General features: G+C 39.1%; 1 protein-coding gene across 1 annotated transcript; it reads left to right on the top strand.

The window, feature by feature from the left end:
- Positions 1-238: 238 nt before the first annotated feature.
- LOC116486323 (sterile alpha motif domain-containing protein 9-like) lies at positions 239-5,078 on the top strand. Its single transcript, XM_032182460.1, has one exon. It carries the CDS (start codon positions 239-241, stop codon positions 5,006-5,008), a length of 4,770 nt encoding a protein of 1,589 aa, XP_032038351.1. The 3' UTR covers positions 5,009-5,078.
- Positions 5,079-19,040: the final 13,962 nt, after the last annotated feature.

The following is a 19,040-nucleotide window of genomic DNA, read 5'->3' as shown; positions in this document are numbered from 1 at the left end:
TCACATAAAGCTGTTCTGTAAGAAAAAGTAATCTTCCTATTAGAAGCAGATAATGTCTTATATATGATCTGACTTCACATTCCCCTGATGTCCCCTAATTGAACTGTTATATTCCATGTGTCAGATTACAGAAATTATGAAATAAATCGTAGACAGCATCAAGAAAATATGCATTATTCAGTTAATAAGCTATTATAAATCACTTGTTTAGTAACATTGTATTTTTTTTCCTTAAAGAATGGAAAATGCAAACACTGAAAAAAAAGAGAAATTACATTTTTATCAACATGCTGAAACGTGGACAAAAGAAGAAGTCAAACAATTCTTAACTGAAATTCTTAAGATTGACCAGAAATATGCAGAAATCTTGTATGACCAAGATGTAACTGGTTCTACTTTGAAACTGTTGACTAAAAAAGATCTGGTGGAGATGGGCATACCTCATGGGCCTGCTATTCAAATCATTCATTTCCTGAAAAAGCATGGCATTCTGACTGAAAGTTCAAACCAGGCTGAGGGACAAGAAGGCAGTGAACAGAGTATTGATGGAGAAGATGATGAAGAAATTGTAAAGAACGAGTGCAAGAAGAAATACAGGTCATTTAATTCCAGTATACTGCAGGATTCTGAACTGGAGTCTGTAGAAAATAAAACAGCAATAAAGTCAGCTGACGAGGAGAATGTATCGGAGAAGTCACCATCAAGCAGCCAGCACCCAACTAGAAACATATGTATGCCACATCCTTTTGATAATTTCAGTGATGGTACTCGATACATACAACATCATATTCTTAATGTCGCTGAAACAGGGCCACTTAACCTCATTGATCCAGCACATGAATTCAAATTACTTTCCAACACAGAGAATGCACTAGAAGAAGACATTAAAATGAAATTTAGCAATGAAGTCTTTAGGTTTGCTGCAGCCTGCATGAACTCTCGCACAAATGGCACTATTCATTTTGGAATACGTGACAATCCACATGGGGAAATCGAAGGAATAAAAGTTACCGAGAAAGAAGCCTACATCAACCATTTTAATAGATACATTGAAAAGTACTTTGATAAGCAATACATTGGAGATGCAAAAGCTTGCATTAGAGAACCTAGATTTGTGGAAGTATTGTTACCAAATGAAACTCTATCAGATACATTTGTCATTGAAATAGATGTGGTTCCCAGACACTTCATCTGTAATACAAAATATTTCTGTACCAACATATATGAGTTTAAGAGCAAGTGTTTCAGGAAAGCTGTCTTCATCCGCGATGGAGCTAGTTCTAAAAATATTAAAAATACAGATGAATTTGAAAAGTTTAAATGTAACTTGACATTGTTAGCAGATTCTCGTAAAAGAGCAGAGGAAGAATATAACTTAAAGCAAAAGAAGACAATGAATGAAGGACTAAAGCTAATTAGTCTGCTCACTGGCAACAGAGACATGCTAGATGACTGTTATTATGACTACTACATTTTGGTAACAAACAAATGCCATCCAAGTCAAACTTCACACTTAGACTTTTTACAGGAAATTAAATGGTTTGCTGTGCTTGATTTTGACCCTGAATCAGAAAAAAATGGTGTATTTAAGACTTACCAAAAAACTCGAAATGCCAAACTTTGCTTCCCATATCATTATGAAAACAAGGTGGGTTCAGTTTCTGAACAAGCTGAGAAGCTGAATTTGCATCAGGAGACAAACTGGATTTTCTGCAATGGAATCATTGCAGAAAGTGGATCAGACTTCAAAGGCAATAAAGAACTACCATTAGATCATGCTTCGTGGCAACGAGATAGGGCTGCTGAAGTCAGAAAGATGATTTCATTTCTTTCACACAAAGATGTAAAGCAGAGTGGGAAGTTTTTAATAGTGTTTCTTTTGCTTTCCCGAGTGGAAGATCCATTGGATCCTCTTGCTGAGACATTTGTTACATTTTACCAAGAATTAAAGGGACTAGAAGACATGGCCTGCATTTGCATTGGTGCAGGTACAGACCAGCGATGGAAAGATCTTCTTCATGCTAGAGGCATAAGAGAGGAAGCACTTTCAAATAAATGTGTTTCTAATTTAACCCTGGAAATGGTAAATGGTACCATCATAAAAGCGAAATCAGTGACACAGTCATCTAAAAGACTTCTGCCCTCCATTGGCGGTTCTACCATTCTTCTAAAGAAAGAAGAAGATTTCATAGCAGCATTGGAAATCTTATGTGAAAATGAATGCAAGGACACAGAGATAGAGAAGGATGAAGAACGATTTAAAAAATTCATGAAAGAACGGGAAAAAGATTTTTATCGAGGTGGTAGAGTGACATGGTGGAATTTTTATTTTTCTTCTGAAAATTACACATCGGTTTTTGTCAAAAGGGATCGTTATGAAAACCTTGAACAACTAATTGTGTCTTCAGCTAACAGCGCTAATCAGTCGCCTGTAAAAATTATCAACCTTTACCACCATCCTGGCTGTGGTGGGACAACATTAGCTATGCATATCCTCTGGAATCTCCGGAAGCAATTCAGATGTGCTGTTCTCAAAAACAAAACAAGTGATTTTGGAACACAAGTGGCAACTTTAATCACCTATGGAGCAAACAAGGACAGTGGCTATTTAGCAGTGTTACTTCTTGTGGATGATTTTGAAGACCAAGAAAATGTCTATCTTCTGCAAAACGAAATTCAGGCAGCTATAACAGAAAAATGTATTCCGTATGTAAATCCTTTAGTGATTGTTTTAAATTGTATGAGATCTCAGAATCCTGATGAAAATGCAACAATCAATTGCTTGAACAGTATTTCTTTAAAACAGACCCTTTCTGAAAAAGAGCAAAGGGCCTTTGAACAGAAACTAAAAGATATTGAAAAGATGCACCCAAATCCAGATAATTTCTATTCTTTTATGATTATGAAGAAAAACTTTGATCCAAAGTACATAGAAAAATTGGTTAAAAATACCTTGCGTGACTTGAATATAAATTCTAAATCAGCACAACTTGTTTACTATCTCACACTCTTAAACGCTTATGTAAGAACATCTACACTTTCAATATCACTATGTGAAGAATTCTTGGGAATTAATTCTCGAGAGACAGGCAACAAAGATAAACTGATAGAAAAAATGGGAATTTGTTCCAATATTCTAATGTATACTCGAGTACAAGAACACATGACATACCGAGGTCTACGCATCATTCACACATTGATAGCACAGTGGTGCCTAACAGAATTTAAACTAACCTATAACTTGCCTAAAAGTGAAATTACATTGCGATTATTGAAGGAGGATTTGCTTTATGAGAATTCATTACAACAAGACAAACTTACTCGTGATATAATAACCCTACTGATTACTAGACAGCGCAGAGAACGTGGCTATGAGTCAGACACATGGTTCTCCCCATTAATTGAAGCCATTCATAAAGAAGAAAAATATTTTAATGTGGAACGTGTGTTAAAACAAGCATCCACTAGGTTTAAGAAAAACAGTCACATTTGCCAAGCCTTAGCAAGATACTGCTACATTAAAGAAAATGAATATGACTCAGCATTATTCTGGGCCAAAGAAGCCAAAGATCGAGCACCACACAGTTCATACATATCAGATACATTAGGTCAAGTCTTTAAACACAAGCTAAGATACCAGGTAGAGCACAAAATAAAGAGTGCAGTCCTAACAGCTCAGGAACTGGATTGTTTGCTAGATCTTGCTCAAAATGCTTCATGGGCTTTCAGAACATCTCAGCATCAAGCTAAGAATGCAGCCATTGAACAAAATTTGCAGCATCAAAAACGTAAAAGAAAGTTTCAAAATTACAATACTTTGGGTTATCAGGGAGAGATAGAAACTGGTCTTTATATTATTGATGTCCTCCAGCACATTCCCTTTTTCAGCAAAGACTCACAGTGTAGGAAAAGAATGATAACGTATCTATCAGGAAATAGTGCTTTGAATTTAGATAGCCCTAGCACAGAGAGTGAGGTTCTTAAACATTATTCCAGCTTTTTAAAAAATTTGCGATCACAATTAAAAAGGGCATTTGACTTCCTTGAAGACTACTTTGTGTTTTTCAAAACACAGACAAATGAAAGAGAATTTGTAGAGGCAAGAATGGCTGAGACAGTTCAAGAATGTTTTAAAAAATACACAAAAATATTTTGTGATTCCAGTGTTGAGCAACTGAGAAGTCAACAGGTCTTAGGGTGGCCCTTGTCTCAGAAAATAGAAGCATACAGAAAGGCTGTGGAGGCTTCCAAAGCAGACTCATTTTCTGGAGTTTTGGCATACCTTTACAAAAACCAGAGAAATGCTGTCAGAGAGATAGAAGACATAGTATATGCATACGCATTTCTGTGTGAGGCGAACTCACAGGCAACTCTGAAGGAAAAACAGAATTTTATTTTGGCAAATGTTGTTCTGAACTGCATTAAACCTGAATCCACTGAGTTATACCATTTTGAGGGACTGAGAAGTCAACTTGTAAGTATTCTAGAGAAAGTGGAACTGAATTCATACTGTGTAGAGCCTTTCTTCCTTGCCTCTTTGTTGTTCTGGCCTGAAAATAGAAAACAACTAAATGAAGATTCTAGGAAAATGGACAAGTATGTTAGACGCCTATGTGAGTCTTTCAAAGAGCTCTATGGAGCCATAGGTTGTTCCAAGCAACCTGTGGCTCATTTCTATCTTGCAAAAGGCAGCGGCCTAAACAGATTTGTTCACAAAAGAAAGATAGATCAGCTTTTTAGCTCACTTTCAGAACAGGAACTGAATGACCTCTGGCAGAATGAAAATATCTGGAAGGAAAAGGTTGTTCATGATCTTTTGCTTCCTTTGGATGGAAGAGTTGAGGGTACAGTTATTTACATAAACTATGGCATCAACGAACCCTTTAGGATACCAGTGAAGCCTGTTCCTTCATTCCTACTGAACAAAGGCCCAAACATACAAAGAGTGTCTTTTTACCTTGGTTTTTCCATTGCTGGTCTCCTGGCATACAATGTACACAGTTTATAATTAAAACAATAGGGATTGCAGGTTTGTGTTTTCAGGCAAAATTATCCTTAACATTTTTTTCCAATAACTGTAAATGAAAAAGAATTAGCTGTCCAGCATGCTTCCCTCCTCAGTATGCCAGTCTTTGTGCTTGGCTAATAACCAAGCTGTACATATTGTGAAAGGACAGAAGCATTTCTACTCTCTCATAGCATTTCTAAATGTGTGATTGTTAAAGATACACTACTACTTTCTTCTCTACTGTAAAAACACCCTAGTTGTCATTTGAAGGCAGTGTCAAATAGATTTTCTTCTTTTGTGGTGGCCTACTTCTGCTTTATATAAAATTGATCCCGTTTGGTCTTTATTTTCATTATAAATTCCATGAGCTTCTTCCAGTGATGGATGGATACATATCTTATTAGGTTTGATTCTTGCAAAACCATGCAATTTAAATACTCTAAATGGTCATTGACTGCATTGACTTCCTCACGTGTATAAAACTGCCTGTAATGTTCAGCAATGATGTTCCAAAAAAGTAAAATATACTGGTGTGAAACACCAGAAACAACAAGTTACTGCTACCTGGGTGAGAGGAGGGTGTGCAAAGTGTTGCACATTAACCTATGTGTATGTGATTCATGACAACTAGAGGAGTTTGATAAAATTAACAGCTTGAGAAATGTCTGAAGGATTGATCTTTTATCGGCCTATAAGTCCTCTTTGCTGTTAGTGTCAGGTAAGCAAAAATAAGTGACTTCTCAGCAGAAGATTAATAAAAATAAATCAATGACAACAACAAAAGAAGAAAGCAGCATGTCATTCCAATGTAGTGCAGCTCTTCTTTCAGTTGCAAATATGCAAAAGTAACTTTATTAAATAATTCAGACTATAGCCCAAATATATTTCTGTTGGCAACTTCCTATTGCAGTGACCATCTCCCACTTATTGCATGCTTAGTTTTGTTTTGTTTTTAATAGTATACTTTTATGTCATGTAGGATACTATAGAATCAATTTTCATAGCAATTTGTTATTTGCTCTAATTGTTTCTCAGGAGATTGCTGTACAATTTAACAATGATTATTTACCCTTCCAAATAAAGATTTACAGCAAATAATTTGCTGTGTCTTCATGGCAACTGAAGACTTCATCTCAGTCAGTCATGTCTAAAAAAATGCAAGGTTAAGACATGTCTGAGAACGAGCAATAGCTGTGAGGGGCAGGAGAAATGGAGGTGATGTGGAGGAGACAATGTTGGATATGCATGGAAGAGGACATTGTTGGGGGTGCAGCTAGAGACGTGCTCCTGGAAAATGGCAACCCATGCTGAGCCTGAGACACCTTTGAGGGACTGAGACATTACCCACGCTTGGGCAGAGGAAACAAGTTAGAAGGGAGGAGCCGCACCGCATAGAAGGAGGAGAAAAGTGTAAGAAGCAGCACAAAGAAGCCACTACACATCGATGCCAACCTTCTCTGCTGCCCCTCACCTTGCCAGAAGGATTGGGAAGGGCTGAGAATAACACCTGGTGAAAACAAAGTAGGACATGGAGAGGAGAGGTGTTGCACTGTTTGCCTATGGAAAGGAGAAGAAAAGCATTTCACTAATAATGGTTTTGGTCCCTTTCAACCCAAACCATTGTATGATTTGATGATTCTACATGTTTACTTAGCTGTCTTTTTGGTTTCTCTATGGCCCAATTAATAATTAGGAGTTTTTGTTAATTGGCAATAAATTAAATTAATTTTCTCAGTTTGAGGTTCTTTTTCTCATAATGTGCATGTTTACTAACAACCCTTGTGATCTGGCATAGTGATTACATGCTAGGCACCACACTAGATGTCTGTGTGAGTTTACAGAAATACAGATTTTATTATTTTTATGTATTGGTCTGCTTGTTATAAAATTGTATTTTTATCACCAGTAACTCATTAATACAGATATTTTATAATATCCTTAACTGTGCACTGTTGAACTGTATTTTATGATACATAACTTATACAGAAATTGACAGAAAAAGTATTTCCTACTTTAAAAGTATTTCCTATTTTCTATTACTTTGTAAGACCAACTTCTTTATGGCTCATAGTTCTTTTTAATCTTTGAAAACTAAGCTCTCCCATGCCAAATATCTGCCTCATACTTATCTTGTGTCAATTAAAGCCAACAGCTTGGTATCTTACAAGAGTGAGGTCAAGAAAAAAAATAAAAATAAAATAAAATAAAATGTTGTATTGCCCTTGCTAAATAACTCTTCCAACTTTTTCCAGTATGCTCAGGAATTATTTGGAGTCATTTTTAAAACAGTTTTTAGCATGTTAGAGAGGTAGAGGGGAAGGGAAATATGACTGAGTGAATACAATTTTACTAAGTTGCAAGGCCTGAAAAGGCCCGTTTATATATGGGCACATGCAAAGTTAGGTTTTAACAGTAGAGTCTTTATGCAATCGACAGTCCCAGAAGTTGCAGGTCCGGGCTGTCATGGGCCAAGCCTAAGCTGTCAGTGCTGAGCCCAGAAACCTGGGGGAGGCAACCCGATTCAGCCGGGTTGCACAGAGGCCAAAGCTAGTCCAGCAAGGAGAGGCAGGAGAAGCCTTTTGACTGTCACAGGCCGTGGCAATGTTATCTCAGCAGCTCCCTCTGCTGTGTGGCCTAGATGTTGGAGCAGCCAAGGTCCTCACTGTGCCCAAGCACCGTTGTGGAGTGTGAAGTCCTGTGGAGGATCACAAGTTTAGGAATCCACTTCTGGAGGAGTGCAAGTCCTGCAAACATCAGTTTAGGATGTGGAGTTTAAGAGCACTGAGGATTCTTCTCTAAAATCACAGCCAGAACCACACAACACGGAAGGGGCTTCACAACTGGTGACAAAAATGAAAATTTCCATTAAGGTGAGCATAAGGGAAACTGCCTAGAGCGTGGCTGCAAGGACTGAGGATGAGAACAGTGGCAGGGACTACAATAGGTAAGAGGGAACAAGGGAAGGGAAAGTAAGGCAAGGCAAGGCCAAGGGAAAACGGAGGGCAAGGCTAGGGAACAAGTACAGGTACTGGTACGCACACTAGCAATAATATGAGCTGACTGAGCCAAAGAAAAAGGTATGTGCACAGGGTATTCCTTGGCTGTAAGTCTGTAGAGGATTGTATTTCATGCAGGAATACTTCCTGGGCTGAAGACTTCCAACTTACACTGCCACAGCAGAGGCCGTAGGACTTAGGAGGTAAGACAAAAAAAATGGAGGTTCTCTAGAAATGAGAAAGTGGAGGATGATGCAATGTCTTCTCATAGTTAATAGGCAAGGAATGTAGCAAAAAGGAAGGTAGTAAAATGTTCTGAAGGCTCCAAGTGGGCATGGAGTAAAGGTAAAAATGTACAGTAAGAAAGATCCAAGCTATATCCCAGCAAAATAAATAAATAAATAATAGTATATCAGTAAAAGTAATGAAGCACAGGGATAGACTGGTATGTCATGGAATCTCTCTGCAGATCGTGAAAAATTAAAAGACAAACATTTGAGATTAATTCAATTGTTCTAAGTGAGTTTATATGCTGTAGAGCACTCCAGAAGATCTCTTAAGCTTTGTTTCAGACCTACTTTTCCATAACTTAGATAAGAAAACCCTGTTACAATCAAATACCACTGCATAGGACTACCCTTCCTTAAATGTTTCATACCAAGTCTCACGTAAATTTTCTGTAGCTCTGAAGACATCAGAGCAAAGGCCTGCCTACCTCAAATCTTCCCCATTGCTAAAACACATGGATTACATCTGAATTTAAGGAGACATAACAAAAGGTCTCATTTCCTCCTGAGAATCCCAACTGATATGGACAGAGGGGTTGTGGGGGCACAGAGCAATCAGCTACAGATGATAAGAATTAGCTAAATTCTGCACAGCTTGTATGTTTGATTACAGCTGAGACTATTGCTGTGATGTGGTTGTATCATTACAAACACCTTTTTGCTGAAAAAAAAAATATCACAAATAAGATCTCCAAAAGCCTGAGATTTCCATCGGAAACCATGAGATTTATAAATATGTGAGGATTTTTACACTGCCTTTTGGCTTGAAACTACTCTGTATTCTTTTGTCAACATGTGAAAATTTCAGATTAAAGTTAACTAAAACAAAAAAGACTGTGCTTCCCTCTGCCCATATGAATGGAGATTCCACTTAGTGTCTGCACAGGTGTAAGAAAGAAGTACAGCTGCATCTTCTAAGAGAGTGTAAGCTTTACATCTCCTATTACTGTGTTAACCCTTTTCCCTTGCACTTTCTCATCTGATTTTTGTATTTCCCTGCTGTGCTAAGGCTATAAAACACAAGTGGGAAGTGAGCATCCGAGAATCACAAAGCAACTTCTTTATGTATCAGATTTTCTTGTTATTTCTCAATAAAGATTAATGTGAGCTCCAGAGATCATAAAACACAATACATGTACATGTAATTATGTATAACATCAGAAAGTAAATGTAATGCAGATAGCCAAAAATTATTATTTTCTAAATTACATCTCTTCCACTGTTGCACAAGAGTATAATTTCTTCCTAGAAATCAGTCCATATTCTTTCCACTTCCTTTCCTTGCAACATTTTTTTTTTTTTTTTTTTTTGGTCTGCACTCTTTTCTTCCACCTAGTTCCAAACAAAGACATGTCATGGTGCTCAGGTAACTGCTCAAATACACATTGTATGGCCAAATGAAAAGGGCAAGTCCATTTCTTACAGTCTGAGCGATCCTTTCTCCATATTGGAAACATGACCTTCACATAGCATTTCCTTTAAAATGAACGTAAGACTGCTCAAACAAATCAATTGGGTATAAAGTGCACAGCTGTTTTTTGTTTGTTTCTGAAATGTTTAAATTGAACTTTGCAGGTGAACCAATATAATTTGCAGTGCTTATACTGGTGTATATATGCATATACCGTACATATATATGTAGTACACATACTGTGTTACACATCCCAGTTTCCCTTCCGGGTTTAGATTTCATGTAGAGATTGATACTATCTTTGTAATTTTCCTCACCATTCTGGCAGCTCTGAATTAACTGTTCTCTTGCACAATCAAGAACCAGGAGTGTTGGGGAATATAGTGTGAAGATGCTGAGCTACCTGTGACTGGGCAGTAGTTTAGCTGTATTCATATAATGTTGCATTCACATCTTTTCCGAAGGAGCTACCAACCAGGGACCAGCCCCCCACAAATGTAGCTACCCTCTCCATGACTAAAGATGCAACAAAATGGAGTGACCATACCCTGCATACTTGTACTTAAGGTGTGACATGGCTTCTGTACTGTTGGACAGGTACTTTCTTTGGGGAGATTATGCCATGGAAGAGGTAGCTTGAGAAGCACACAAAGCTGGGCCACTGGTTCAGCAAGGACTACCTTCATCTCTTCTCCTTTATTCTCCTCTTCCTGGCCTTTCTTCTGGGGCATCTCTGACAGTGAAATAACCAGTCTTTTTCTTCCCATTCATGACTCTAAAAACTTGGATCTGTGCAAACCTCCTGCCTGCTTGCCACCTTTAAGTGGCCCATTATGAAGGACAAGAGTTGGAGAACTGAGTGTGTCTAACCACCCATGCCAGGTTGCAGACACAGAGATCCCATGACAGTAACAAACATGCTTAACTGGTCACAGAGCTTCCTTAATCCTCAGATCCCAGACCCAGGGCAAAGACAACTTTAGCATCAAGCCATCTTAACTGTATTCTTTGGGAAAAGCATCCACAGGGATGCTTTCACAGGAATCTCCTAGATTCTTGATATCAGAGGAGATTCCAGTCATCTCTGTTAGAGGAAGAGATCAAAATTATTGTTGTGATTCTGCCTCCTCTGCAGTTGCACCACCTCCTGCTGTTGTTATAGTTCCATCCCTAGACAGTCAAAGACAAAGATTAGCTAGCTTCATCACCACACTCACCTCCTTTACCTATGTAAAGAATGAGTCTGTTAAAACAAAAGCATTTCCTCTTTTCACCATACACAATATATAAATAATTCAGCGACACCTGACAAATCTATTGGATCACTACTAAATGCAGTGATGAAATACATGGCAACAGCGTATCTAAACCTAGAATGCTCTTCCTTCATACTACCCTTCTTTTGCATGTCTTGTAACTTATAGTGGTGCATTTATTCAACCAGCTGTCCACATTAAATCCACCTCTTTCAGTAATTGCTGCAATACCGACACTGCAGCCCAGTAAGGCTCCAAGCACAGGACTGTTATGCCCTCTTCTCAGACCCAATGGAGGAGCTGTGCTGCTGCTTGGAAGGAGTCATCTTCAGCCCTACGCCCACCTCTGGCTGGTGAAAGGAGCAATAGCACTGCTATTCACACTTCATTGACTTATTTCAAACCAAACCTGTATGGCCCAAGGACTTCTACAGAACAAATATGCTTTGGGCTATTTTTTTTATTTGTGTGTGTGTGTGTATTTTCATTTTCTTTGTTTTTCACACAGATGTGTATGAGACTTAAAAGTTTAAGGCTGAAATAAACTAAAACATCTGCAGGACAGGAAAATAAAGAAGGACAAATTTTATCACAAATGGGAGCTGGGCTGATCTAGTGTCGACGAGACAGGCACTGATGCAGTCCTTGTGGCAAAAGCGACCAAGATGGTTCAGATAAAAACACAGCAGTAGTGAAACTCTGTGGAGAGCCCCATGCTGGGCAGGTGGGAGCGGACTCCAGCCCGAGAAGGCAGTGAGAGGAATCGGGTTGGAGGAAGAGGACTGCTCATATGATAACTACGGTTGCAGAAAAGAAACAAAAAGAAAAAAAAAAATACTAAAAATAAAAAGGCCAAACATTGGTTTCTTAGCACCTATCCCCCACAGAATATAAAAGGGAACTGAAACCTCCGCGGGCAGCCTGCGTGAGGCACGGCCACAAAATGGCAGGCGGGGGAAGCCGCGGGCAGCGCGGCCTCGGGGCGGGCAGCAGGCGGCGCTCCGGCTCCGCGCACCCCGGGCCGCCGGCCTCGGCGGGGTCTCGCTTCTCCATCGAGGCCACGCGTGTCCCGTGGGGCCCACGGAGACCGAGGGGAAGGGCTGCTGCCGCCGGGGGGGCGAGAGGAAAGGCGCTTTGGTCGCCGCGGTCGCTCCGCAGATACCTCTCCTCCCGCCTGAGGGGAATGAGAAAAATGCCGCCCAGACGTGCCTGGGGAGCAGCTCAGGGGAACGTCCTATAGCCATAGGGATGTCACGCCAGAAACAAAGTGGCTCCGACCAGCAAAGCCCAGCCTGAACGGGACAGGGAATTCCCCTGCCGTCACCTCATGTGGCCATATCCTCATGATATGTCACAAGTGGAGGCTGGAGAGGAACCTGTCCGAGGGTATGGCAGCACCAGTGCAGGCATCAAGTGCTCTCCTGTCACCACTGCCACCTCAGACGACCAGAAGAAGGACCAGAGCCCAGTGTGGTGCCCCCACACTGAGATACTTTACACAGGGCCTCAGGTCCATGAGGCCATGATGGAAGAGTTAATGCATCCTGAGTAAAAAAGCTGTGTTTCCTCTGCCAGCAATGGCAGGAGTGGGGCTGGACTTGCCGTGAGGCCTTACCCTTGCTGAGGAGAGCCAGCAACATGGGCAGTTTCTTGGTTTGGGTTGATTCTAACTAGAAGCCCAGCCACCATCCAGTGAGGGTCATGACCAACACATTCGTATTATTTAAACTTAAGGGCTCTGTGCTACAGAAAGTTATTTCTGGTTTCCCTTTGCCTATTGGAACCACAGACCTTCAGTTTGTGTAACCTGTCACAAGACAACTTCAGACTTCCTCTTCATTGGCATTTACTTGTTCCTTGCTCTTTCTTAAGAGCTCAAGATGAAGAACGTGCTCTTTCCTACTCAGCAGCTGTGTTCCCTAAGACAAGTTTAGGGCTCTACCATTTCTTGCAGACCTTATGCTTCAGATGCTGTGTCTCAACAGAGACTGAGCCAAACAGCAGCACTAACTTCAGTGCAACTATGACTGCCTTTGAAAAGGTCTGGCTTCACAGCAGGTATGGGACTGAAAGCTAGCAAGTTACTGTAGCAAGGAATACAGCAAGAGTTATGAATTAATAATAATAATAGGAGTGAGAAAGAAGAAGAAGAAAAAAAAAAAAAAAACTTTCATCTTGCTAGTTTCCTGCCTTCTTCAATGGTGACTCCTGTATTTTAAGTTAAATTTAGGGGAATGAGAATAAGAGCACATACTGACTTTATAAATTCAATCAAGATGGATTCAGTTTATGCATTTCTGTGCATGCTGCAAAGAAACAAGACATAGAAAGAGTCACAAAAAATACCGTAGACATAGTCAACGCTATGAGTGCAATGTTGCATGAATTATCACCTCAGCGGAACATAAGAAACCAACAGCTGAGATCCTTGGTAAAACTCCTATAGGGATCAGCCTATACGAATTTTCAAGATAATTATGGTCATTGTGGCCACACAGGTCATTTGGGAGTTACCTGTTGGTATATGGACATGCTCTCCCAAAAGGCCAAGTAGAATACAAAGATAGGGTAGTAATGAGAATCTTGTTAAAAGGAGAAACAACATGCAGTTTTGAAGTCCAGGCTAGTTAAACTACTTGTAACAAGTCTTGCAAGTATGGTTTCTGCAGAAGAACAAGAAAATACAACTAATGTTTATGGTTAAATTTCTTCAGTGTGCAGTCATCTTGAAAAGCAAGTATCACAAGAAACAAAAGGAACACAGTAGCAAAGAGATATCACCCTTCTCGAGAATGAGCTCAAATGTCAATAAATTATGGTCTATAGTGTGCTAATAAGACACACTGGTGTGTGAATTTTCTGTTCCAGAGCTTTACATCTCAATTATCTTTGCCTGGAGATGGTCCTGTGTCAACTTTACATCTGCATCAGTAACTAATTCTGTTCAGCCATCTGCTCCACAGACATCAAACTGTTAAGTAGCCCCAGTACAAGACAATCTAGTCCAGTGACATGGAAATAAGAAAAGAAAAATAAAAGAGAAAATAAAAATAGAGAATAAAAGGAAAATAAAAAGAAAAAATAAATAAGAAAAAAGAAATAAGGGGGAAGGGAAGGGAAGGGAAGGGAAGGGAAGGGAAGGGAAGGGAAGGGAAGGGAAGGGAAGGGAAGGGAAGGGAAGGGAAGGGAAGGGAAGGGAAGGGAAGGGAAGAGGAAAGGGAAGAGGAAAGGGAAGAGGAAAGGGAAAAGGAAAAAGGAAAGGAAAAAGGAAAGGAAAAAGGAAAGGAAAGAAAAGGAGATCTCATTACCATTTGAATTCACAGGCCTTCCTGTAAAAAACACACAATATGTTTGATATAGATGTGAACATGGTAATTTGGGGAGTAAATTCTTGTTTATAAGAAAGGAATTAAAATCAAACACTTAATATGCAACAACCATGTTCAGAGGCAAAATAATTATTGAATTAAGCTAGGATTTAAGGTAGTTGCTTCTAACTTTGCAGTTTTTAATGGGGTCAAGAAAACATGTCTATTATCGAAAATGGCTATTATATCACAACTTCAGCTGCTGGAGAGATCACCACTAATTTATAGTCTTGAATGAGATAGACATTTAAAAACCAAGAACTCAGAAGAAAATTATGAGCTGACTGTTGAGCCGTGTTCTGGTGCAATATGAGGTTTCTTCTTTTGTTTTTATTTAATTTCATATATGATACAAACCATATTTTTTTATTGCAAATGGTCATGTTTTCTTTCTTGATTATTATGTCCCAAGAGCTTGTAAAGCTATATCTGCTTAATTCAGTGGCTTTGCTAGCTTTCCTATGTTTTTTAGCACTATAGAGCTAAGATAATTAATGGCCAGGGAACTAGATTCCATTCTGGCCTGTAAATCTTCAACAGAACTGGTGCTGAAGTTTCAATAACAAAATCATTATTGTGAATGATTACTGAGCCAGAGAAAACCCTTGATTGACATTCAGATTCTTCGCTGAATTTGCAGATGCTGTGAAGTGAGAAGATCTGGTGGGAGGTCTGTGAGAGGCATTGAGATAGGATCTTGCTATAACATTTTTAGAGAACTCTCCTTCAGAGAATTGCTGCAGTCCGTCATTGCTTGTGGGCTTTGGGAAACTGAGACTGCAGGGTTGTGCAGGAGCACAAACCCTGTTCAAAGCAAATGAACGCTGTGCTTAAAACAATAAATCCTTTGGCAAATTAACATGTAATACGATTGGTAAATTACCCTGTATTTTTTTCATACCACAGCTCAGTACTTCAAGGCTTTTTATTTTTTAAGGTGACTCTGCCAGGAGCGAGGCAAAGATTCTGTATATAGATTGACCCCATATACTCCTAACAGATTATTAAATGCAATTACCTGTTGCGACATAATCTGCAATGAAGAGAGATGGATATACAGTCTGATACAGTCTGTGACTGTGTGGCATGTGTCCCTTTAGATACTCTAAGCGGTATGTTAAATTTTATTGTGTTCTAAAGGTTTCATGCAACCTTTCTATTTTTACATGATGCTCTGACCTTCATATATATTAATAATGTACAAAGCACGCCCTTAGAGCTGAAACTCGCTCAGCCTTGTTGCATATCTTTCATTTTACCTCTATCTTTGTTTTATATAACACTCCCTACACTGTCTTTCGGAAAGAAACACACCAGACTTGTGTCCCCCAACAAAGCCGTGGTCTCTAAGGAAACTCGTGCATTAATTAAGGAATAGTATAATGGGTATGGTTTTGTTTTGTTAACCAGTGCCCTAAGGAACATCGTTTCACTTATGTAAGTATTTTATCCCTCCCCCCACAGCAAATATCAGCATATTTCTGTTAACTGTCATGTGGGTATGTTCAAAACAATACTTAGGAGATAAAATTTTGTCTTTTGAAATAGCAAGCACATTGGCACATGAATGTCATTTCTGTAGTAACTTGGCACTGTCTTCTCTGGTTACTGTTGTTGGCCTCCTCCTCAAAATGTTCTAGTATTGAAGCCAACACCCATGGCCACACACTGGGTGTGCTTGGCAGCTGCAGGGCCCAGATGCCAACCACTGGAATGTATTTTATGTACCAGTGTCTCTGCCTGTGGCTTGGCTTCCTGGCCAGCCTTTAGCAAAGTCTCTTCTCTGGACTCATCTGGCTCCAGTGCTTGCTGCTGTTGCAGCTGTGGGACTGAAGCAAAAGCAAATTACAGACAAGCTGTCTCACCATTCCAGGAACTGCTTGCCTGCACCAGCTCCCAGCAAGGAGCCCTTTTAGCATGTGAGGAAGAGATGTCCCACTTGCCTGTATGCATTCTGTGGAGAACCAAGTGCATGGACTGAGAGGGGACCGAAATGGCAGTACATCCTTAGTAACCTGACAGATACCACTGAGAGGTACTTGGTGATGTCAGACATGGAAGCCACAGTCCACTGAACCCCTGAGAGAGGCAACCCCGTGAGAGTATCCAGTTTCTCTATCAGTTGCCTATTTCAAATTCCTTCTAGCTTAGGCCTTAAGAGCACAATATCAGCTCAGCACTAGATATTCCACTTAAGAAGGCTTGCATCACTCAGCAGTTAGCGTGGTGAACTATATGTATTTATTTCTACTGTTCAGTAAGATTAAACAATAAAAATTAAAAAAGAAGAAGAAGAAAGAAGAAGAAGAAGACGAAGAAGAAGAAGAAAGCCACCTGCAAGCAAACTGTCTCATTTTTAATGGTTTTATATTTTGTAGGGTTCCCAATCTTAACTCTTTCATTGGAGCATTCCACTGTGGTTTCTCTGCTCCAGTACTCTCTCTCTAGATTTCTGTATTTGGCTGGAGAGCTCACTGAAGACATGCCATGCAGAACACTGGAGGTTTTGCTACACACCCATGATACAGTAATTGACATAGCTGCAGTTACGTGCATCTAACTTTGCTAGGAAAACATATCTAGCATCTGCTAAGAAGCTGCAAGAAGAAAATATTGATATATCAGATACTGAAACATGCACTAAATTGAAACTGAATTGCAACAATTGATTAAATTCCTTAAGCGTCCAGTATCCTACAGGGATTAATTTTACACCCCTTGCTTGTACTTGCTTTGGTGCACACAAGGGTAAATTCATTGAAGGGTAATCTCTCAGCTTCCCAGGTTATATTTAAGAATGTCCGTAATCTGAAAAAGTACACACTTGGTTAACTACCTCATCTTCTGAATTGTGCTTGAGAACAATTACGTTGACAGTAAAGAGAACATGTCTACTACATGCACTTTTGGACAATATGTACACACACAAAAAAGTGTGCAAGATTATACTACCTGCTCAGTTTGAAGATGTCATTTAGGAAAAAAAATATATATATGTATATATATATATGAATTTATGCTATATTCCTTAAGTAATACTTCACAAACTTATAGGAGAAGGTCATGGAATGGATTCCTTTCTGCCATAGCACTGATATAGTTAAGCCTTGTGGTGATATTTACTTCAGTGCTATCTTGGTGCCACTGGGAGTAGAATTAAATCATATTATGGTCAGAAGCAGATGTAAGGGATTTATGCAAGAATGGGAGCCACACTGCCTCCATGTGCCATCTCTAAACTCTTCCAATTGCACCTCTGCAACTACATGTGAGTGAAGAGAATTTATCAATTTATCTACATGTTGAAGAAATTTCACTGTTTTGTCTAGAATTAACTGCTTCATCCAACTTGCACTGCTACTGGAGACACCAAGGTTTGGCTGAAGCACTGTATAAGTCTGTGGATCCTTACCCCAGTCTCCCATCTGTTCATCAGTCCTCCAGCAGTCTGTTGTGTAGCAGAGCTCTGGCATATCTTGGATGAGATGTAGATGGATGTGAAGTTGCCCATTCAGAGGCTTGTTTTGGTCACAGCTTCATTCACTTTCATTTGGCACTTTTGGCTTTCATTCTGAATCAGAACAGGCTCAGAATAGAAAATACAAAAATATGACTGAGAAATACAATTAGCTCTCTCTGTCCATGTATTCCCATGTATGGTCTGTCAAAGAGTCAAATTCATTATCTCCTGGTGTTATAATGTTTGACCATTCCTAATCGTTGTGCAGATTTCTCTGCACTTTATTTATTTATTTATTTATTTATTTATTTATAGTTAGGCATTTTTGTAATAATATTAAAGTACGAAATATACAGTAGGGTATTATTTGGTTGGGACCCTCTGAAATCTTTTTCTCAGTTCCTATCCTAATACCTAAACTGTGGGGAGAAAAAAAAAAAAAAAAAAAAAAAAAGAGAGAGAGAGAGAAAGAGAGAGAGAGAGAAAGTCATTTAAATCCGTAAAAGTACAGTGTAATTAACTCAAGGAAACTATTTATGTTGAGGTGTTATAAATTAACCATGAAAACCTATCCTATGTGTTACCATAAACTCAAAAACTCTGCTCCATTTTTATCCCTGAAAAGCAAGCAACAAATTAAATCACTTTAGGAAAAGCATTGGGAACAATACTGTAAACATTTTAATGCCCCATAGAAACAGTTATACCTCTCCAACCTGACAGTTAGGGTTACACAAAGTCAAAGACAATACGGCCAATATACTTTTACTATTCTCTGTCTAATTCTTAATAGGGCAGAGAGAATATTCAATGCAAAGGGGGACTAAACATTTCAAGGCAGTTTAGTTTAGGGAGAGGGGATTTTAGAAGCAAAGGTAAAATGTAGAAAACGATGGTGTAGAAAAAGTCATTTATTGTCTGCATTTTGTTTCTTATATCGCAAATCATTTATAAAATTATTTATAAAATGATTCAGGCGTTTGTTTGCATCATATAGATGTTTTCTATGAGGTTAAGCAAGAAAAAGTCTATCAGTCAGCCATATTGACCTCCAGTTTGTAAGAACCACATAAGATAACCATGGGACATATTCATCCGAAAGGCTTGTTGTGACTCAGGTCTCAATGATGAGTGTTCCCCTTCTATAGAATTTTCACTATAAATATACAGCCATCATTCTAAACCTGTTTGTCAGGACATTTTTACATTTTCTTCTCATTCATTTAAATGTCTGAAAAGGAAAAATGTAGTTCT

Source organism: Aythya fuligula, chromosome 2 (assembly GCF_009819795.1).
Source record: "Aythya fuligula isolate bAytFul2 chromosome 2, bAytFul2.pri, whole genome shotgun sequence".
Classification (NCBI taxonomy): domain Eukaryota; kingdom Metazoa; phylum Chordata; class Aves; order Anseriformes; family Anatidae; genus Aythya; species Aythya fuligula.
Note: the sequence above shows the minus strand (reverse complement) of the source record. Positions and strands in the feature narration are given on the sequence as shown.